A 22,974-nucleotide genomic window follows, 5' to 3' on the forward strand; every position below is an offset into this window, starting at 1 on the left:
CTAAACACTGTTAGCATGAGCTTCAAACTCAGCTGTTTGTTTCAAGAGTTTGAAACTTGAAAAAAACAGGTCAGTCTTGAGCAAACTTTTTGAATGGAATAATTTCTTCAGAGTTGATTTCAAGGACATTATAATTCCTAAACTTCTGTTTTCTGAAGCCAGTTAAATATTATAAATGTCATTTTATGTTGGCCAAATAGCATTTAATGAAGACATTTGGGGGTCAAGTTCTTCACTGTCTCATAGATGCAGACTCCTGTCCTTACTTGGAGCATGCATACTGGTGTGATGTTCGTACCTCATGAATTTATAAGCAAAGTTCTCATTTTTCTTGTTACTGTTGATTGAAATGTATAATAGCTTCCACTCTCCCAGCAAATCGAGAAGTGCAATTAACCCAACCTCTTCTGTATGAGGAAGGAGTTATCTGAGGTGCAGCCACATCTCAGTTGGGATCCTGACACTGGCAGGTCAAAAACTGTAAATATTTTTGAAAATATTTTACCTGATAGATCTTCCTAAATGGCATAAATTGAAGTGTTACACTAAAAAAACTCTGGTCTTCTTCCAAGAACCTGACACTGCTTTACCTTTAATACATTTGAGTGTGGAATAAATTTACAGTGAAAGCAGAGACACTTTTCTTCTGCCAAGTGAGCAGAGTAATTACTGAAAGTACACAGTGTGGTATTAGATTTGAGGGTGGATTCTGATCCGACTTAAGTGTGGTGTAAGCTCCATTGAATTCCAGAAAAACATCTGTGTGGTGATAAATTGAATGGAACTGCTGGAATTCAAAGCTGCAGAATGAGGCTTTACTATTCAAAGTGGGAATTATTTTTTTCTGATATGTACAAAAGGGAGGAGTTTAATTTCAACACTTGTTTTATAACCAAACAAGAAATCCTGCTGGAGTGCTATCTCTTCTAAACCTTCCTTGGAAATGTGCTAATTTATCTCTCTTCAGTCTTCTGTAAGTATTATAATGAACTACCACAATTGTGGGAAAGGGAGTATGAGAGAGGTGATCTGCTGTTGTTTATCTGATGCTCCAAGACTTGATGGTGTTTGCTGTAGTTACTGGGAGAGTTAATTTATAAGGCTTTTGTTTTGGAAACCAAAGCAAGTATAGCTTGGTAATGCCAATTTCTCAGATGATTATTCTAGAGAATATTAAGCCCTATTGTTTTTGACAAAAAATAAAAATACTGAAGTGTTTTGTCATTGTACTGTTCTCCTGAGAAAAGGCACTCCTTGTGGTTTCATCATTAGAATGAGCAATTTAAGTTTGTTTAATAATAAAAATTACTTTCCTTGTAAGTTTTAAGCGTTCGGTAAGGTCTTGTATTGATCTGATTGCAACTATCTTATTTTTAGTTCTTTTCTTTTTGTAGTATAAATACGCATTGCTAAAACTACAAACTGGAATGCACTGTATATTGTGTCAGGTGGACCTTTTACTTGATCATATTCCAGGATTCTGTAATGCAAAACAAAACCTTCACTACTATTCCAGTAAAAAATTGATTGACTGACTCTGCAGCATAATAGTAAATCATGCTAGATTTCTCGTCCAAGTTGTGCATTTACTAGCAGCACAGCAATATGGTGACTCAGTGGGAATTGGGATTAGCAGCATTATTTACACTGATGACAACATGTTACTTCCCTGGTAAATGTCAAACGGTGTGAATTTGGCAGAGTATGTAATGTCCTCCCAGAAGAACAGACTGTTTTTTAGAAAGGAATGGGAAGGATAAAAAGAACTGCGACAGAGCTGAATAGGAAAATATTATTTAATTGCTACACAAACAGTTTTCATGTTGCAGCTAAACAGTACATAATGCCAGGTTTCAGTTGCTTTAAGCCTTCCAATTTTTGCATGAATTTTTCTATGAATTAACTGAAATCCCCCAGTTTTGGAAACCTATGCCTTCATACAGCAAATCTCTGGTTTTCTGACATATTAATTTACATGTGTTATATAGAAGGCTCAATAATTCTGTTATAAAAAACTAAGATTAGTCTTGCAAAATCAATATTGAGGCATAAAAAATATTTTTTTACTCTTCACTTTTCATTCCCTTAAAGAAAGTAACATCTCTTCATTATATGCTTGACTATTTTAATACATAACTAGAATTTTTCTGTGGAACTTTAAAACTGCTTTGATTGTGGTACCCTATTCAAGTGTTGGTCTTGTTTTTCTTTATAACCTTGAGGTAAGCAAGTGCCCAAAATGATGATTAGGCACTTTAAAGAATTTTCTACCTGAGGAAATTTAGTAATTATGTACAGATCTGCCTTGTGGGACCAGTGCTCTTTAACATCTTCATCAGTTATGTTGACAGTGGGATCAAGTGCATCCTCAGCAAGTTTGCAGATGTGTTTACAAGCTGTATGGTGTCATCAACATGACTGATAGGGTGGGATGTCATCCAGAGAGACCTAGACAAGCTTGATCAGTGGGCCTGGGTGATCCTCTTGCACTTGGGTTATGGCACCCCTCCACTACCAATACAATCTGGGGGATGTAAGGATAGAGCATAGCCCTGCTGAAGAGCATTTGGAGGTACTGGTAGATGGGAAATCAAATGTGAGCCAGCAGTGTGCCCTTGCAGCCCAGAGAGCCCACTGTATCCTGGGTGGCATTGAAAGAAGTGAGGCCAGCAGGGTGAGGGTGGTTATCCTGCTCCTTTGCTCTGCACTGGTGCTACATTACATCGAATACTGCATCCACTTGTGAAGTCCTCAGTACAGGAGAGATGGGGGCCTGCTGGAGGGGGGGGTGGGGGTGGGGGAGGGCTGTAAAATAATCCAAGGAATGGAACACCTCCTCTGTGCAGGTAGACTGTGAGAGCTGGGGTTGTTCAGCTTGGAGAAGGTTGCAAGGTGACCTGATCGTGGCCTTTGAGTATCTAAAGGGCAGCTATAAAAAGTAAGTGTACAAATTTGTTAGCAGGGTCTTTTGTGATAGGACAAGGAGAAATGATTTTAAACTAAAAGAGAGAGATATAGGATGGGGTTGCTGGTGTGTCATGCGCCCAATTGCAGAACTGTTGAACAATTTTCCAAAGAATGCTGAGGCTGACTGGAATGGCAGCTCTGTATTGTGTTGCAGGTAGACGGCTGTAGCATTAATATCTACCCTACTTATCAGCAGGTGTTTGTTGGCTGTGTCCTCTGGTGGCCAGAAGCTTAAGAAGAGTATTTCAATATTGAATAATACTGAATCCTTGTTGGGCTGGCCTGTAGGAACTGCTTTATTTTGGATTCTAATCCCAACAGGTTGTACCTATTATACAAGCTACAAAACAGTTTAAAATTGCAGGGAATGATGGAAAGCTTCTGTGTGGAGCACAAATAGATTATAAGAGGACTGCTGAGATGTATGAAGGAGCTAACTGTAGAGTGCTGAACCAACATATTTCCTGCAGCTTGCAGCATTGTTGGGTGTTTACACACTTAAATGCAGTCATAAGGATAAAGTCACCTGATGTCCTGGCATTCACTTTTATCGTTGCTACATTCTCCTCAGGACTTGGCATGTGATTTTTAAACAGTGTTCTTGCTTGTTTTACAGATTCTGGGTTGGCCTTATCATAGGAAAGATGTACTGTGACTGTTATCATCTCTCTTTGTTCTGTAGGAAGATGACTAACTTTGTCAGTTCCGTGCTGTGTATTGCTGTGTTGATGATCCCATTCCCATGAATCTCAGCTCAGCTGCTGCACGCTACTTCAGTTCATGCTAAATTTGCAATCTGACTTCATTGAAGTGCAAAGTTGGCTTGCTTGTCAGAAAGCTGGTAATACATACAAAACAATCCAGTATTTTGTTTTTGGCTTCAATAAATGCTTATGTAGGCTTAAAGAAGTTTCAGGACTTCTACGTTATGTGAGTATCTGTTTATAGAGTGCCAACCTTGTTAAATATTGAAGTGTTTAGATCAACTCATTTGTGCATCATTTTAGTGTGGTAGTAAACAACAGTATCCGTCGAAGTTGAGCTTTGAGCTTAAATGGATTATCTGAGTGGATTTTTTTATTTTTTTTTTCCCTCCATGTGTGTGATGGGGAGATTTTTGGTTTATACATTCTGTCACAGATACTGACCATCAAATTTGCTTCATAAATCTGCCATAGTATTTAACAGTAAATTGTATGGATTTGTTTTAAAGAATGCAGAGAGCTTTGTTTGTTTCATTATTCATGGTCAATTTCATGGAAATCCACTTGTCAGGGGAAGGACACAGAATTAATTACTACATTTTACACACACCTGTGAGAAGATCTGTTTAGTTATTCTATCTCCATGCCAAGTGAAATGTTCTTTAGCTTGGAGAGAAGGCTTTAGGGAAACCTTATTGTGGCCTTCCAGTGCTTCAAGGGAACATATAAACAGGAAGGGGCATGGCTGTTCATGGTTTTAAACTGAAGCAGTGGGGGGGTTAGTTTAGATATTAGGAGGAGGAATTTTTTTCACACAGAGGGTGGCGATGCACTGGAACAGGTTGCTCAGGGAGGTTGTGGATGCCCCATCCCTGGAAGCATTCAAGGCTAGGCTGGATGTAGCTCTGGGCAGCCTGGTCTGCTGGTTGGTGATCCTGCACATAGCAGGGGATTGAAACTTGATCACTGTGGTCCTTTTCAACCCAGGCCATTCTGTGATCTGACAGAATTTGAACATCTTGTTCTATTCCATGGTCCCTGGTCAAAGCATAGGGTGGGAGCTCTTTAAATGTTTCTGTGTATACTTTTTCAACTTTGCTCTTTCATTAGTCCATATGATTATGAATCTCTGCTGAAAGGTGGCATCCTCTTGAAATAGGATATGGTGAAGCATAGCACTTAGAGCATGTAGTTTGCTAGTGCTTCTGAAGTATGGAGCTGGTCAGAATGATAGGCTGTTTCAAAGAAAGAGTGAGGTGTCATTTACATATGCAGTAAGTTGGCCCATTTTATAAAAAGGCAATCTTCATCAAACACACTGAGGCTGGCTGTTGATACATTTGATGAGAGCTTTCAGACTTCATTTTGCATTCCTTAACTACTGCATTTTAAATGTCTCCCAAAATTCTCACCCAAATGCCTCCAGAAAGTGAATTTGTTTCTTAATCCAGTGTGAAAATGTAAAAAAATGTGGACTCAGTGTTTCCTGTGGAGCCCCATCTGGAGCAGCACAACAGCTCTGTGTTGGCTCAGGATAATTGAGTGTTTTCCTGACTTGCCCTTGAAAAGGAGTCTTTACTTGCATAATCCCTTCATTTCTTGGGTTCCATTTAATTTGACTTTCATTTCTTTTTTTGCATTTTATTTCTTATTCTCATACCTCCAAATTAAAAGATGATTGGCAGTAGGTTTGTGTTACTTACTGTTAATAAAAACAACAGCAACAACAACCCACACATAAACAACACCAAACAAGTCAAATATTTTTAGGAGGCAGCAAGAATTTACACTCCCTTGCCTAAGGGGAGGCCTTGTGGTGGCCTACAGCTTCTCATGAGGGGAGCAGGGGTGCAATTCTGAGCTCTGCTCTCTGTTGACAGTGACTTGACCCAAGAGAACTAAATGGAGCGATGTGAGGAAAGGATCAGGTGCGGTGTTAGGATAAAGTTCTTCACCACAGGGTGATGGGCATGGAACAGACTCCCCAGGGCAGTAGTCACTGCCCTAAGCTGCTGAAGTTCAAGAAGTGTCCGGACAATGCTTTAAAACATACGGTCTGATTTTTGGGTGGTCCTGTATGAGTCAAAAGTTGGACATGAAGATTCTTATGAGTCCCTCTCAACTCAGAATGTTCTATGACTCTGTGATCAAAAATTTTGTTATTCAAATTATCACAATATCCTTAATTGTCAATACGTACCACAACCAAAATATCTATGAATGTTTTACTTAGTACAAGTCAAATGTAGTGTTTGAGTATCTTTCACAATGTAATGGTTAATCTGTCCTTTGCTGATGTCAGCAGAAATTGGTTCTTCAAGGCTTGGCTGGGGAATCAACCTTACTTAACTTTTTTTTTTTTTTTTTAATTTTATTATTATTATTTTTTTTATTAGTGATATTGGCACAAGGCATTAGTTAGATGAAATTTTCAGTAATGTAGGGTTGTGAGATATCATCTGTACAGAGAAGGAATACACTAATGTAGGAAGAATTGAATGACCAGTATTTAATAGAGGAGGACACAGGTCACATGTATACCATCATTAACAAGAATTTTTCAACTGGAGGAACCAAAGAAGAGAGTCCCTGAGAGTTTTCAAGGAGAATGAGTTATTGTCATGATACAGTGTTGAATAAGGCAAGTGCAAGGCAAGGATTTATGAGAAGGTGGTGGCAGTGTCTCGGTGAACTGGAACTGGTACATGTTACATGGTCTGCTCCACTTCAGCAGATCTATGTGTGTACATTGTAATACTGAGGAGGAAACTGTTTTTCTCTCTTAAGGTTGGGTTCCTGAAGTATTGGATGTTTTGTGTTCCAGTGGCAACAAAGATAATAGTAGCTTTTGAAAGTCACACGCTTGGATAATTTGAAATTGTACAGATAACTTTATTCTTGAATAAATACTGTAATGGGACGTGAGTAGTGATGAAGCAGCAGCAGGTCTTATTTGATCACTTGGATGACAGCTGCAGTTGCGGGGGAGAGGAGGCATTTTGCGTACATTCTGACGAAAAAAACTGCCCACAACAGAAACAGGGGGACTGTGATGTGCCAGGGAGTCTGGCTGTTCTGTCTGTCATACCAGTGTCTGTATTTGATGCACAGAAGGAAAGGACACAGAAACCAAGTGGCTTGTCAAAGCTGATGACACATGTTGTGCTAGCTCCAGGGCAGGTCTTCTTACAGCCTCTGTCCCACCCTGGGGGCTGTAATTAGGGCAGGTAGCCCTCTTGGTCTATTGCAAATGCTCCTGTCCTTGTTGTGTTTTATAATTTAAATTTAGCTGTCTTAAAAGATTGCTTTGCTGTTCCTGGGTCACTGACACCCCTTATGTGAAGGTATCCAATTGCACATCTGTGTGTATTTCTACCCTTCCCAGAGAATGACTCAGGCTGCTCTTTCAAACAGTACAATAATTGTTTCTTTCTGGAAATAAGTTTCCTTTGATATTTATGTAGTAATTCCAGACTTCTGCTACTTCAAATTGCACATGCATAAGAATGTATCAATACATTATTTTTATTTTTTTTTTCACTTCTGTGCAGAAAAGAAAATCATGAAACATAGGAGGGATTCTTTAATATATCAACCATGAACTGGCAAATATGTCAGCTGTGAACAGGCTGCTGTTCATGCCCATTTATGTTACAGCTTCAGACTAGTTCAAGCTACCAGTGCTGACAGTGACTGATTTGTTCTGCAATGAGCAGAATTTGGGGCCAGCATTCTGATCATGATGGGAGTGTTGGAAATGTCCCATGATATACATAGGTAGCTCTGAAAGTAATGCCTCCTATTTATTTTCATGGAAACTACAAGAGATACGAGGAGCATGATAGCGCTATTTGGTAGAGCAAATTCTCAGCTGCACAACACTGTTTTTCAACATTGTCACCACTGTTTGCTGATTTACGTGGATGAACTGATCAAAATTTTATGTTGCTGTTGCCATTGCTGAAATGCACCACCCTCTTCCTCACTGAATTCACATCCACTGTTTGGTCTTCACAAACATTCAGCTAAGGTCAATGAAAGTCAATGGGTTAAAATGTTTCCTCACAGAGGAATTCAATTCAATATCTTTGCTTCATATGCGCTTCCATGTCAGACACTGTTTTGTCAGAGTACGCCTTTCCTGCCATCTGTCACATGGTGACAACATGTACGGGGATACTGTCAGAAAAGTTCATGCTGTACTGCCATACCAGTAACATTTGCCTCTGACTTCACAGGCCAACATAATAAAAGAGAAGACATTACTTCCAAAGTAGTCCTTGTCTATGTGTGTGCATTTTTTTCTTTTTTTTTTTTTTTTTTTTTTTTTTTTTTTCCAGCTCCCATTTCTGTTTCCTTGAGCAAAACAACTAAGTACAAGTGACACAGCCAACAGGCATGGTTGTCATTCTTTTCAGTATTTAAGGCACTGGTACTTCAAATACTTCCCCATTTATACTCTGAGCATTTAGCTGGAGAGAACTGCTGCTAGATGAGAGACTGCTGCCTACTTTCTGTCTTTCTCTTCCTTGTGCCTTGAGTTTTGTCTGGATTCTTTGTAGGAGAGGGAAAGTAATGGAAACAAAGCTACAGCGCATGATGATGCAAGGCGATGTTTGTGAAGCATAAATCAGAAATGTGCAAAATGTGGTTTTTGATACGTATAGCAAGAGGTTATTTAGTTCTATCTGTATTTATGCCTGTGTTGCTTCTGTAGAGTATATGTATCATACCAGTGATTAAATACACGTCTCTTGACAAGCAGTGTACATCTTTGTGAAATATGTTCATGTATTATATCTAGAAAGTACAGAGTTGATGGTTCAAAAGTCTGCTTTTCAGGTACATTTCAAGAAGGAGGTTCAGGTGTGCTTGTGGTTACTCTTACATGCAGAGAAGAACAGAGAAGAAGATGAACTCTTAGAAATCAGTAAAATATTAAATCCTGCTGGATTTGCCATCTCTGAATTCTTATCTGTACTTCAGTTTCTTATACAGCCTAATAAGTACTACTTGACTGAAGTATATATTTTGGAATAACATGCAGACTTGCCTGGAGGTAGAGGTTTCACTTTTTGTAGTTAATAACTGGAAGGATGTAGTGGATGGAAGACTGGTTTATTCACTGGTTCATTTGCAGCTGAATAATTTATCACCTGTGGTTAATGTGAATGTGTACTGGCTTTATTTCTGGATAAGCAAGAAAAGGGGAAACTTGGTTTGGTAAATAATGACATTTTCTCTGCTCTAGAAGATGGCTAGAGTTCCGAATGTATGATAGTTACATTTCTAGAGACAAAAATTCAAAAGTCAACCATTATGGCTGGTAAGTCAGTTCTAGAATATTTTTATATCATCAGAGAAATAGAGACATAGAGAATTTTCTTTGAGGGTGAGCCTGAAAAAAAACCCTAGCCAAGAATGTTTAGCTTCGTGGTACTAAATTTACATGGGGATCTCATTAAGTGTGAGATGTCAGGTATGTTTACCTGTATTACAACCACAGATAAAAGGAATTCTCATTTATACCTTTATATGCTGTTATATCTGTTTCCATAAAAATGTTATATTTTTGTTCTTCAAGATCAACCTACTATTGATATTTGTGAGTACTTTTCTTTTAATATTTGATTATAAAGTTTCCATTGCTTCTGTTCATGTGTTTGTTCTAAGAATGACTACTATTTTTTTTTTTTTTTTTTTTGTAACTGCAGAGTACAGATGCCAATTCAAATGTGAGGAAACGAACAAATGCCACAGTACAGTCAGAAGCTGATGGTGGGAGTCGAATTGACACAAGGCACAGCTCCATCCAGCCTCCCTCTGTAGCTCAGGGGTCTTCTGACGTTACACCCCACTCCCTTTCTGCATCAAGTCCAAACCCTTTCACACGTATTAATGCATCAGAGACATTATCTTCTGCAAGAGCTACCCCTCCAGCTCCTCCTTCTACCCCAATTTTAACTGGATTTGTATCTCAGCATGCCACAGTTGGTTCCCCTTCCATTCAGCACTTGCTTGGATCTAGACTGGAGCAGATTCAGACCACCACACCTCATACATTAGGAGCATCTGCAAAACCATCTGCTGTCACACCACCTGCTCCCCCTGCCTCTCATTCTGGCACTAGTAAGATAGACAAATACGCACGAATTTTATTTCCTGTTACCTTTGGAGCATTTAACATGGTCTACTGGGTGGTGTATCTATCCAAGGATACCATGGAAAAATCAGAAAGTCTAATGTAGTTTTGCTGCTATGTAGTAGTTCCTAAATTATACTCACATTTGATGCAGAGTTTCTTCTTTTGAAACTATTTAAAAAGTCAATAATTCTTATTTATAAAAGCTGTGTGCTACTTTCCCGTTGTGAAGGCTGGAGTTCTTGGGGATAATGAGGTAATTCTAATAATAGGTAACAGAATTCTCTTCTTCCCATCAGCTAGGAGTGAATCATCACTCTTCAGACAGACTACTTGCCTTTGGGAGGAACATGCACAGGGAAAAGATCAAAGATGGAGGTGCACAACTGTGCAGTGGAACTCATCTCCATTGCTAGGAATTATGCATGTTGATTATCATGGATCCCTGAGGCCCTTAGCACTGTTGTCTGGACACAGCATTGCATTTCTTGACTGCAAGGCCCATGTCCTGAATATTTTGACAGTACCTGCTAGAAAAGGACTTTTTCTGCTAGTCTAAAATTGGGAGAATAGGGGGAAAATGAGCAGTGGAAAAAGAAAATAGTGTCCAGCCTGGGAAAGTGCAACTCCAGAAGAGTTATGCAAAGGAGTTGTAGAGCTCCATATATTTTTACAAATCATTGTTTTGCATTGCAATCTTGGAAATTCTTATTTCAAAATAAGAATGAATTAACCTTGTAAAATCTAAAATCTGAAGTAATTTTCAAAATTGGAATTTTTGTTTGGTAAGGTAATCTTAAATATGATTCTTCTTAGACTGTGGTGACCAGCTTGAGTGGATTTATTTCTAAATTGTATCACATGATAGAATGGGACCAGGCCCACAGTGTTCAAATTTTTGATTTCTTTGTTCTTTCCTTTGGATACTTTTGGATTTGTTAATTGTTGTTTTGTTTTGTTTGTTTTCCGTATTTTTCAGTCACCGCACCTCTGATTTCCTTTAAACACATATTTTTCTCTCTCTTTTATTGTATAACATTTGAGTCAAGTTAAATTTTCAACAAACTTTGAAGTGGCTTCAAAATCAAGAAAAACATATTTTCCTGTGCTTTGATATGTGTGGCTATGGCACAACTTTGAGTGAATATGAGATGCTCTTTTGTGAAGGAACACTATGACATAAGTACAAAAAGCTTGTTTCTAGGTGAAGCAGGGGAAACACGAAATGTATTTATGGTCCATTAGTTTATCTAGCACTGTGGGTGCTTTTCTTAGTGGTTTAGCATACAAACAGACAGCTGCTTTTCTTTCCTTAAAAAAAAGTGAACAGTTTAAGCCCGATAAAGATCTTATGAACAGTGTTCTTTTCATCTGTATGAGCAGTGGATATACTGGCCATCAGTCTGAAGGTCTTTGCGGAGATCCATCTGCTTAGGCAAATGGTTAGCACTTCTGTGCGGGTGACAAGTGAATATCAAAGGCCAAATTCTGAGCTGTGGTCTGGCTGTGGTTTTTAAAGGATAGGGGGGAAGCCTATTCTCCTTTGCCTGGACTAATCATTAGCTACAGTTAATTGACATAGCAGATTGGTAGCTCATTGCCAAAGTTTTATGCTGGGGACCTCAAGGTTTGTGTTTTGAAATGCTCTGCTCATGTAATGATAAAGTGACTGAGGGTCTGATGGAAACCACAAGCAGCTGGGGTAATCAAGGCAGTCCTACACAGAACTGGGAATAGAATTGCTGTACGGTAACAATATATCTCTATCAATCCAAACATTGTAGCTATTTTGCAGCTGAGAATCTGACCTGCTAGCTTGCTGGATCTTGGAGGCTGTAAGAGTTGTGTAATACAGCATGTACTATGGCTATTATTTTATGTATAACATTGGAACATACATGGCAGGATTCGTAGGATTTGGAATGTCTTACATGTCCTTATCATGATGTAGTAGTATAAACAGTTGCCTTACCCATTTTTTGTTCACTAAAGTGATGTTCTCAAGAAAGTGGGCAAAGTCCTCACCTTTTATATGTAGAAGAAGCCTGAGATTACAGTGCTCCTTAGAAAACCATTATGCATTCCAAAACATGGGATTGGAAGTGGAGCACACGTACAGGTTGTCAAGCTGCAGTAGTTTGCATCCTCAGATGTATCACTGGGAATTGTGTCTGTTCTCTCATTTAGGCACATTATTTTAGATTGTCAGAATAGCAGATATTCTACAGCAGAGATCATTTGTTTATTTTGTGAGTCTGGAAGAAAAAAAAACCCAACCTAATCCTCTGGCAATTGCTGATCATAATTGGACAAAGGGTAATTCTTTTCTAGTGTGAAGAACAATGGCTCTATATTTGTTCAGAACTTAGTGTTTGCTCCAAAAGTTATTGAAATTACTCTTTGCTTTTCTCTCTGATGAAAAATGAGAATGTTTTCTCCTAGAGCTCTAAATGATTCAGTCTAAACAGCTGTCTTCCTTTCCACCCATCCCCCAGTACTGCTCATATAATCAGCTTTTTTCATGGATTGCTCAGTAGAATCAACACCGGTTCAGGCTGTTTAGCCAAGGTTGAAGTAAATGTACTATTTAGATTCATTTGTAGGTCCTGTTTAATTTTAAAGACTTATAAGAAGGAGAAAATGATTGCAGTAATTATTTGAATTCAAAATACTAATTTCTGTGCTTCCCTGTTACAAGATTTTTTTTTCATGATATCTCAGAACAAATATATTTTTAACCCATCATTCAATTCCTGAATTACCTTCTGATGCTTGCATGTTTATATTCAAAATGGTATATATAAAATTATCTCATTATGAGCCTAGGACTAATTTATTGTACTGTGCTACATTATTGTGTTACAGCATAAGAAGAAATTACCATAACTATTTTTCCAAAGTACATAAGGGTGATGTAAACAGGGAGTTGTTAATCTTATTTAATCTCCTTGCAGAATGATCAGAAACACTCAACAACCTTCAGTATACTCAGAAATACTGGCAGGTTCTGAATACTGTGCAATTTAGAAGCATGGGGGAAAAAAAAAAAAAAAAAGAAAAAAAGCAGGAAAATGCTAAATATAGAGGGTGAAATGTTCAATACTGGTAAATAAAATCCAAAGGGAGAATGTTGCACATGTCATTTCAGTGCCCACATAGATCTCTAGGGCTGATTTTGAGTGTAATAAACTTTACAGGAATTGTGGCTTTTTTGGTGTTTTTTTTTTTGTTGTTGTTGTTTTGTTTTTAATACTTTTTTTTTTTTTTTTAATATATTGGTTTTGTTAGGTGATATTTCTTGATGGTAACATAGCCATTTAGAACTAATCAACCACTTCAGTTATTTTTCTTACCAGTCCTACTAACTGCTGTTTCCTCGGAGACGTTACCAATAGCAAAACTCCTACAGATTTCACTGGTGCAGCCCCAGCCAGTAATGGAATCATTTGAGAAAAACAGTTAAAAGCTCAGATCAAGAAGATTACCTTCACATGCATTGAAGCATATTTCGTAGTCAATTGTGAGGCTAACATAACAAGGTCAAATATATATTAGCTCACTAATATAATATTAAGAGTTTTCATTGCAATTACAAGAATAATGAAGTGAAGAGGCAAACCTAGACCCCAGTCCCATGTGGTGACATGAGCTCCTGGAGTTCAGCAGCTGAACTGGAGTCTGGCTTTTCTCCTACAGAATGGACTTGCCTTCATCAATTGCATATCAGTGGCATATTTCTGAGACACTCTGGGTTTCTATTCCTGCATGATTTTTAGGAAAAAAAAAAACACACCAGGTTTTGTAAACTTAAGTAATTCAGTCTGCATTACCTTACAATCTGACAAGTAGACTGCATGATTGAATGAAAGAGGCAAATAATTTATAAAGTAGTGTGCCTGAAGCTTTTTGCTTAGCAGGAACTAAAATTTATTGATTACGGGGAGTTCAGATGTAACCTTGGGCATCTCATCATTTTCATTACTTAGGATGGACTTTGCAAAAAGCTGGGAAAGCCAAGTGTGTATAGGTAATGGGACTGAAGCACTGTTTCAGAGAAAAATGAATGTACTCATCTTTTGAATACATGCAGAATTCTGTTCCCTGTTTCCTTGCATAACACCTGCATGTCATTCTGATGCAGTGAACCTTATGATGTAGCGAAGAGACTGCATACTGTGTAAGAATATCAGCATCCACGGTGTATATTTATCTAGATCCTAACTTCACCATCTGCCTTGTGCTATTGGAGATGGAGGGAACTTCTATTAAAATAGAAAGCTGTTCTGTGGCTAACACTGTTATAATTACAACACAGATAGCTGAAAAATATTGTTACTGGAATTTTTAATCCTAAAGTGGCAGATTAAGAAAATGTCTGGCCGAGAAGCCTAGGTGAAGTATAATGTTTAATGATGATGTGGATAAAACCAAGTATTGGAGAACCGCAAATACATGTGACAGTAAGCTTACGTGATGTCATGGGTAGTGAGGAGAATGGGAAATATTTCTCTGGATGGTCTGATAAGCATAAAGCAAAAGGGTGCACCGTTTGTAAACTTAGTGCAAATCAGGTGGTTAAATGGACTTACAGGTATCATTATTTAAAGTGAACAAAACAGTGAAGAATTTAGTCTAGGAAAGAAGCAGCCAGTTAGGTGATGACAGCCTCTTTGTCTTTCCCAAAACTTTTGTTTGTTTTTTTTTTTTTTTTTCTAAGACCTCATATTTCTTTCACAGTGTGATTCCAAATTAAGTTACTTATGTTTAGATTGTTGGGAGAAAACGTACTAATATCAGTGTGGGGCTTTTTATTTACTTAAGTATGCTTCCAATAAAAAGTTCTGCTTATTGTTTTGGAAGGAAAAGTGTACTGTTTTGCAAGAGTTTAATATACACTAATTCTTCTAAGTCCTCACTGAGTACTCATTTGTAGGTCTCTACTTAAAAGCCAGTTGTTGCAGTTTTGGAGAATGTGAGTGTGGTGAGCAGTTTCAGCATGTTCTGCATTTATCAGACTTTGAAAGTAAATTTTTGGCACATTCCAAGAAAGAGTGAGTAGCGTTGAAGTACAGGGAATTCAGAAAAGGTCTCTCTTTGCTAATGTTATTTACTGTGTTTTTAACTAGGGGGAACAGAAAACACAATTCTTATAAAATGGACAGAACTTGTGAAGCATACTTTGTGTTCATGTGGATTACAAAATGTGGTAGGTACCATTTTCAGAATTGATTAGTTTTATATTCCAGTCTGTAACTGAATACATCCATGGATCTCTCTTACACTTGCTTATTCTTTTCATACTGCTCTTCTAGAGGGGACTTGCCTCAAAGCAAGCCAGTTACTATCTACTGCAGCTCACTATGTTTTCTGGTCAGAATTCTGTTTTCACTGTTTTGTGCAAGAGAAACCAAGAGCATCATGACATTTTTTTGAAATAAAAATAAACTGGGAAAAAAAAAAAAAAGCCTTGGAGATTCCCTTTTTAGGAGAACAACCAAACTCCCACCAGCTATTGAATGATCTCTTCAAATAGCAGCATAATTCTAGCATTTAAAAATACTACTGTGATCACATCCTGTATATGTATTTATAATAATATTCAAATCTCTGAATTGTGAGGGAAGCAGGCTCCAGATGCACTTGCAAGCAGTGTTACTTTGAAAGACTATCTTTCTGGATGAAAAGCACCGTGTGAGGTAGGTATTATTTATTTATTTACCTATCTAATCTTCATATCTCCATTTTCAATAAAAAGATCCTGATGGAAAAAATATATATATTCTGCTACTGAATTAACCCTCAACTAGCACAGAGACCTGGGTTATCTCCTGTTGTTGGTCTTGCTGCTGTTGATCTATTTCAGCATTTGCTGCGTGTTTTAGTGAATGCTGTATCCATGTTGAAGTAAGTGTTGTTAACTGGCATAGCATTCTACAGATGGTCTGCTGGCATATAGAAGAGAAATAATCTTATTTGTGAATATGTTTTGGAAAAATCTTAGCTGGAGATTGGTAGAAGAAGCAGGTGACTGTATGAAGCACTCAGCTGGACTCCTGAGTTTAATGCATTCCAAAATTAAACTGAGTACTGACTTGTCTTGCTTCGAAATCTTGTACTGATGTCTCATCTCCATGGTAAGTAAAGATACAGAAGTATGGAGCACTTAGAAATTAAGAACATGTGCAAGTATGTATTTACAGCACTTTCAAAATGTGGGATAGTTTAAAACTCCTCGCTATACAGTAATTTCATAGTCCATTTTACAATTGCAAGCTTGAAAACCTAGCTGCTAAACTTTCTGAGGTTTATTTAATAAATTACTTTGTACTTCAAGTAAACATTCTTTTTATGTACATGTATTTCATATTTTATCAATTTATGGCAGTGTTTTTTGGCATCAAACCAGTTGTGAAGATTTGAAGAATTTTGAATAGCTATAGTTCCCATAGAATTATAATACAACATTCTTTTGTAACCTATGGGTGCCTTTGCAGATAAATACCAGAAGCAATTATGGTGGAAATGAATCTACCTGTGCCTAATTCAGTCCTTGAGAATATGAGCTATATTTGAAAGGACCATGGATGGGTTATGGCTTAGGTACTACCAGCCTCTGAAGCATTCTGCACCAGACAGACCATGTTAATATGCATTGCATCATTAGGACCGTTATTACACCGCCATAAAACTTAATTACTGCTAAAGGTAGTACTCCTACCTTATTGCTTTGTGTTGGGAGATGTTCCCATGTGGTGATGGTGATCTGGCTGAAATAACTTGTCTTGCTAAAAGCAAGTTTATCTTCTGGCTGAGGTAGCAGCCACTGGATCCGTTTTCTTATCTGGTTCACTGTTAGTGCTGATACAAATGAGGTGGTGAGAAGGTTGGGATTGATGTGATTTCACAACTTTAATCTAGCCGAAAACAACTGGAGGATTCTTATGCTGACTCCACTGGCTATAAAGAAGAAGCGTTCTGGAACGTCAGTTGTTGTATGTGGTCATTTGTTACTGCTACAAAGAACTTAAGTGAAGTTATTTGAGGAAATAGGAAAGAAGGAAGAAAAAGGAAAGCATCAGTAAAGATGAAAAATTTAGTTACTTGCTACCAAGCAGTTATTTTAAGATATGTCCTATTAGAGGTACTAGAGCAGCATCTGGCAGGAAACAGCCTAGAAATAATTATTTCTTCATTATGAGTATAATGAGAAAGTAATAAAGGAAAGAAGTTGCTAATGTTCTCTTAGAAACATTTATGTTCCATTGTAGTTTTTTTCATTAAAAAGGGTATTTTTGTAGTCATCCAGGAAGAATTAAGAGGCAGAACGCTAAAGTAAAAAGATTAAGTTTTATTAAGTATTACTGTTTCTCTTTGATTTAGAGAATTTCTATGCCAAAAATACAAACAGCAAAATTCTTTATCTTTCATGGAGTCCATATATTTCATTTTCAGTAATGAAGCACTTTGGAACTTTTATCATTTAACTTGCTTTGTGTTTAAGATACCAAATAGATTGCTGTCTGGTTTAGCTCAGTTATAGGAAGAGGTAAATAAATAGCAACAAAAGCTTTCTTTACAGTGTCAGCCAGTTTTTGGAACTATCATGCCTTCCTATAAAATCTGAAGACTTCGTTCTTGTACCTAGATTCATGGGAGGTTTAGCACCAGACCTTTCTCAGTAATCTGGTCTGTACAACAGTTTGTGGGGTACAGCTGCATTTGAACTTCCACAGCCTTGGCACTTGCACAGCATGGATCCTGTGAAAGGAAAAGATGAGTTTGTAGCACAGTTTGCCTGCATGAGAACTCTCCTTGCTGATGTGGAGGAAGGTAGGAGCCAACAGTCAGAAACAGGAGATGAAAGAAGGTGAGCTTCCATCTTTCTGAGAGGGTGCAGATCTCATATTGGCTTAAACTGCTTATGGAAATGCCCCTTAAGCTTCTTCCCATCTGGGAGGCTTAGATGCAAACTGTGTGTTATATGAAATTCAGTACCAGTTGTAAATCCTACCTGACGAGTGGCACACTTAATCTGTCCAAAGGTTTCTGATGCTGAGGCTGGAAGACCAGAAAGATTAGAGCTAACAGTGACTGCCAGTTGGGATGCATCCATGTTGCTGTACATCCAAGCTGTACTGTGGTGAAGCAGGGCCCTCAGAATACTATGGGTGGGATAGAAAATGCTTTCTTGGAGTACAAAAACACTGCAGCTGAAGAAAACTCCTTCAGCTCAGCATTGCTGCTAGTGGCAGCAATCCTTCCAAAAGAGGATTAAAGTTTACTGCACTCTGGCCTTCTTGTACATCTTCTAATTGCATTTTCCTAGTCCTATAGTTGTTGAAAAAAATAAAAACAGCACAAAAAAGAGTCCAGCCACACAAGATCTGCTCCTGAAACCCATGCTAGCAGCCTGTGGGCTTTTCCAGAAGCAAAATAACATCTCTGATTTTATGGATATAATTACTCTGCCCCTATGAGTTGTCCTGATGTAACTTAAACATTGCAAAAGGGGCTTTCTCTTTGAATCTTACTTCTCCATTATGGTAGGTATTTGTGAAGAAAATAAACAAGCTCAGTTCCCCTTACTTTCTCTCATCCACACTAAATTCAGATTTAATGTAGACTTTTTTTTTTTTTTTTTAATTTTTTTTTTAAATAAAAGGTGACTGATTCCTCACCTCATTGTATATCTGTTTAGCAGGAGAAGGTATCCCTGTTCTGGGTAGGAATGGCTGAGCTTGGAGTCTTAAACGTTTTGCTGAGGTAAGATATGAGAATTATTAGACTTGCTCATTAGCAATTTACAAAGCACTTAATCTATGATCTCTGAACACACGCTTCAGCGTGTCCTACTCCTTTTTGTACTTTTAAAAGTAATTTTAAACAATTATATTTATTTTATTGTATTGGTATTAAGCTACTCTATTCCTCTCCCTCATGGCAAATGGAGAAATGCTGATTAGAAACTAAGCAGGCAGTATCAGTAACCACTTTGGACTGTAGCAGTAAAACTTATACAATGTGGTGAAGAGTATGTGGTAACACTGGTATGGCCAAGACCTTCATTTGGAATTATCCAGAGTATAGCTTCATTAGCAAATACACTGAGCAGTGACAGTGTGTGAGCAGTGTGGCTTCAGGCATAGTATTTACTTGTGATAAATACATCATCCATGTTATAGTTGACTCAATGTATGATACCGTTCTTGTGTTTCTTTTCACCTTTACCTGCACCTAACAAATAACATGGATCATCTTTTTCTCTTGAATTCTCGAATCACGGTGCTCAGAGAGGTAATAATTTTTGTGACAGTGTCTAATTCAAAGTGTAATGGCTGTGCCAGCTGAGGAACCAAAAGGAAAGGGAAATTTCTGTTGTGGATACAGCAGCTGAAATAGCTGTGTATCATTTTTAAGTTGGAAATGGAAAAAAAAATCAAAAACAAAATCAGGAAAAAGTTAACATTTACAGGTTTTTTAATTAATTGTAAGCTTTTCCTGTGAAGCCCTGTCCATTGCAGCCAAAGCATATAGGTTTAAGCTTAGACCATTGTAAGAAATACTCTCATTGAAAAAGATGAAGCTTTTTGAAGTATTTTATTTAGTCTTTCTTTTCCATAAAAGCTGTGGCATGCAGAAAGTAATGCACTGAAGCACAATGACTCTTTAGGATCCTCTTAGGGAAGATCCAAATCTCCCAACTTATTTAGTTCTGCAGTATGTGAACATCCTAGATGCATGCTGTGAGATTTTGTGCCATGGCAAATTCTGATGTGTAATCCCTTTCTATTGACTCATACATGGGCAAAAATGGAAGGGAAATCAAAGCAAGGGAAGCCTTGAGATTGAATTACTTTACATTTTTCTTCACACACATTTTTGTTGCGTGGAACAATGTGGCTGGAAGATTGGAAGAATCAGAGGTAAACTAAATTTTTTGAATGCATACATTCAGTGCTGGTCACCTGACTATACTAACAAACTGAAAAGGTGGTTTGATAGCTGTCAACTTGTTTTGCTATTGTGCAGCTTAACTATTACCTTCCTGTATAATGAACATCTCTGTATTTGGAAAATAAATCCATCTTGCAAGAAAGATTGTGCAAAATTGTTCCTATTATACTCCAGTGTATATTGCTGATGTCAAATAAAATACAATTGTGAGAGTTCTTAAACAGTTGTCTTTCTAATTGTGGCCTGAAGCAGGGAGAGGAAGAGTTGTAACAAACTTTGGTACAGATCCTCCTGCAGCTAGTGCTGGGACATTGGTGTTGTTAATGAGTCAGTCAACCTAATGCTTTACATCTGGACAGTTGAAAGGAAGAGTTTCATTACCAATATGATGAATTAGTCTGTTGTAATCTGTTGTACAATTATTGAAATGGCACCAATTTACTAGTGTACCATTGTCAAGGTGTGTCTCATTAGGTTAACCAGCTGAGAGCTAAACAAATTACCCCACTTCTCTAACAGCAGCAGAAACAAATAATATTAATAGCAGTGGTGCTCACTTCATCCTATTTTATTTCTTTCCTTGAGCTGATGTAATCAGTACTTACTCCTTGCTTTATCTGTCGTCAGGTCAGTTGTCACCTGTTCTACTTCATTACTTGACCAAAGGTGACTTTCCAATGATCTATGCTTGAGCCTGATGCAGCTCCAATACATCAGAAGGCAGACTTTAGACTTGCAGAAACTGTGCTTCAGTGAGAAATGAAAATTTACCTAGCAATGGCATCTCATGGGGAGAGAGATAGATGGAGAGAAAATCTTTTCAGTATGTGCAGTGGCCTGTGCAGCACAGGGAGTGGGGCACCGTTCTTTCTTTTTCTATGGGTGGTCAGGAATGTCAGATCTTTTTTGCAGGCTGAGATGAGAGCTGTCAGAATGGCTTACAGTGCTTCAAAGTGCTGTAATTACCGTTTGCTTCAGGGACAGATTTTGACACTGAGAAATCTGCTGCATTTGACAGCTACAGCTATTTCTTAGATTTGAGAGATTGTGCATCCCTTTCTCCTGGCTTCTGTGGGTATACTTTGTAAGCCTGATGTGCAAACTAGTTGTTTGTGCTGTTGCTGCCATTTAATGCTGTATGGCATGATGCTACCCCACATTGCATGTTTTATTAATGGCACTTGTTTTGATTTGGCAGGTAGTTTTACTGTCAGGCAACTTGTAAAGCCTGTGCAGCATTCCAGGAATGTTACTGTTGAATTTGGAGAATGTGGAGACTAGGTTTTTTGGAAGTCAGAGCGCTGGCTCCTGGCAGTGTTAAAGAAATTCATCTACAGCCTGAAAGCAGTTGGGAATTTTTCTCAGGGCTGGTGTCAGGCACCTCCTAAGTCAGTCATTATCCCAGCTGTGAATGCCTGCAGGTGCAGGGCTTGAGTGTGATTTCTGTTTCTTGAAAGCATCATGGCTCATTTCTGGCAGGAAGGAGAGTGAGTCTTCTCTTGTAGGTTTGTTTTTGGTCTGATTTGAAGAGTGGTATTGAGTCTGTGTTTGCTGTGTGAGTGCTCTGAATATAACCATGTAAAGAATCTGAGACAGGCCTGGGAACAGGTTCTCTTAATTCCCATTAAAATATTCTACTTTTATACTTAGTGTTTAGTTCTTATAAAACAAACCTAACAACTGGGGCAGTCAGGTTCTGGCTTTTTGCCCTCCATTCTGCTCTGCTCTTTTCCTCCTTCCTTTCTGCAGGGCTTAGTCTCACAGAAATGATTTGGGATGCTTTACTGGAAGAGCTCTGAAGAAGATACATGTAAGTATGTTGTAATAAGTCCTGAATATCATTGTTCATCTACTGAGTGGTAACCTGGAATATATTAAAGGTAAAATCAGCTCAGTGCGTTAGGTCATGTGAGATGATCAGAATAAAGCTATCCAAGAAACCAGCCAGCTGCAGGTAGATTTGACACAACAGCTTGGAATAGTCTGGATGAGATCCATGTGTTTTTTGATAGCTTATGTAACAATGATAGCCAATACAAACACACACACAGGCAGTTCCATTAACTTCACTGCAAAAGACAGCACAGCTGAGGGAGGCTGGGGAGGTTAGAGAGGGAGTTCATGCTGGTGTGAGAGCAAGAAGGAACTGGTTAAGCAAACAAGATGTGGAGAAATTATATTAAACGTTACAAGGTTCTCTTTGTTGGAAAGTGAGGCTGAAGGGTAATCTTTAAGAAGAGCAGGAGACTTATTTCCATTGCTGAGCTGACTTCAAAACTGATGAAAGTGTTGTATTGACCCTATATACTGTTGTTGACCCAATGTATATGTATACACTGTTGACCCAAGGGATGTTGACAAAGCGATCTCACTGGAAAACTAACAAGCTTGAAACTGCTGGAACACAATGCCAAAAGCACTAGGATGGTAAATGTTTCCAAGCTTATTCAATTATATTTATTTAAATTTTGGATATGCTTCCTAGATGACTTTTTCTGCTTGGTCACTGGGGAGTTTTGCTTTATGAGCTGAAAAAATTTCACTTTTAACTAGAGAAAATTCATTAAAGATGTATCGAAGTATTCTCTTTTTCAGATGACGAGAAGCTGAATAAAGAGCTCCTAACTCTGAAGAGTCGTGCAAAACACTGAGAGAGCATGATAAAACAGAAGAAACAACTCGGGTCTCCCTGGTGTTGTATACACTTTTCTTTAAAACAAAACAAACAAACAAAAAACCCAACTGATTACAGATTGAGATGATTCCTATGTCATTTTCTTTACTAGGCTAACAGTTAGAGCACTTGCCTATAAAAATTTTTTGTAAGACCCCTTCCCAGTTTACAACATGCATGTTGATGCAAGTTACCAGGTGCCAGTGTCTTGAATGAAGCCATAAAATATTTTGTAAACCTCAAAGCACTAATTCCTGATAGCATTACTTAACTGAGAGATGAAAGGATGCAGATCTTTAGAAGTCAGTTTGTGCCATTTCACGTGTAAATCTAAATTCCCTGTGTTTTTAATGGATTTTCTTATTCTCTGGGAAACAAATTATGATTTTAGTTCTTTTATCTAGTGTTTGTTTAGTAAAATTATTTGATTGCAGTCTCCATTTAGATCACTTACTCTATTATTATCTGCTACAAGTTCAGTAAATGTTGTATTTTACCCACCCAACTATAAGGGATTTAATGTAGTTGAAACA

The 22,974-nt window shown here is 37.9% G+C and overlaps 1 protein-coding gene and 1 long non-coding RNA gene across 3 annotated transcripts in view; both read left to right on the forward strand.

Moving 5' to 3' along the window:
- The window catches only part of GABRA4 (gamma-aminobutyric acid type A receptor subunit alpha4), a 36,270-nt gene extending 23,252 nt beyond the window's left edge, over nt 1-13,018 (forward strand). For both annotated transcript variants that reach the window (XM_085547229.1, XM_015862324.3), the window contains exon 9: nt 9,386-13,018. In XM_085547229.1, coding sequence (XP_085403355.1) covers nt 9,386-9,919 — 534 coding nt within the window. In that variant the 3' untranslated portion in view covers nt 9,920-13,018. The remainder of the gene's footprint in view (nt 1-9,385) is intronic.
- A 9,074-nt stretch (nt 13,019-22,092) lies between these two features.
- On the forward strand, nt 22,093-22,445 carry LOC146761115 (uncharacterized). Its single transcript, XR_014945995.1, has 2 exons — nt 22,093-22,194; nt 22,363-22,445. It is a non-coding gene; the product is annotated as an uncharacterized LOC146761115 (long non-coding RNA).
- The last annotated feature ends 529 nt before the right edge of the window (nt 22,446-22,974 follow it).

This window comes from Coturnix japonica, chromosome 4 (assembly GCF_054131305.1).
Source record: "Coturnix japonica strain WE chromosome 4, WE-NBRP24, whole genome shotgun sequence".
Lineage (NCBI taxonomy): Eukaryota > Metazoa > Chordata > Aves > Galliformes > Phasianidae > Coturnix > Coturnix japonica.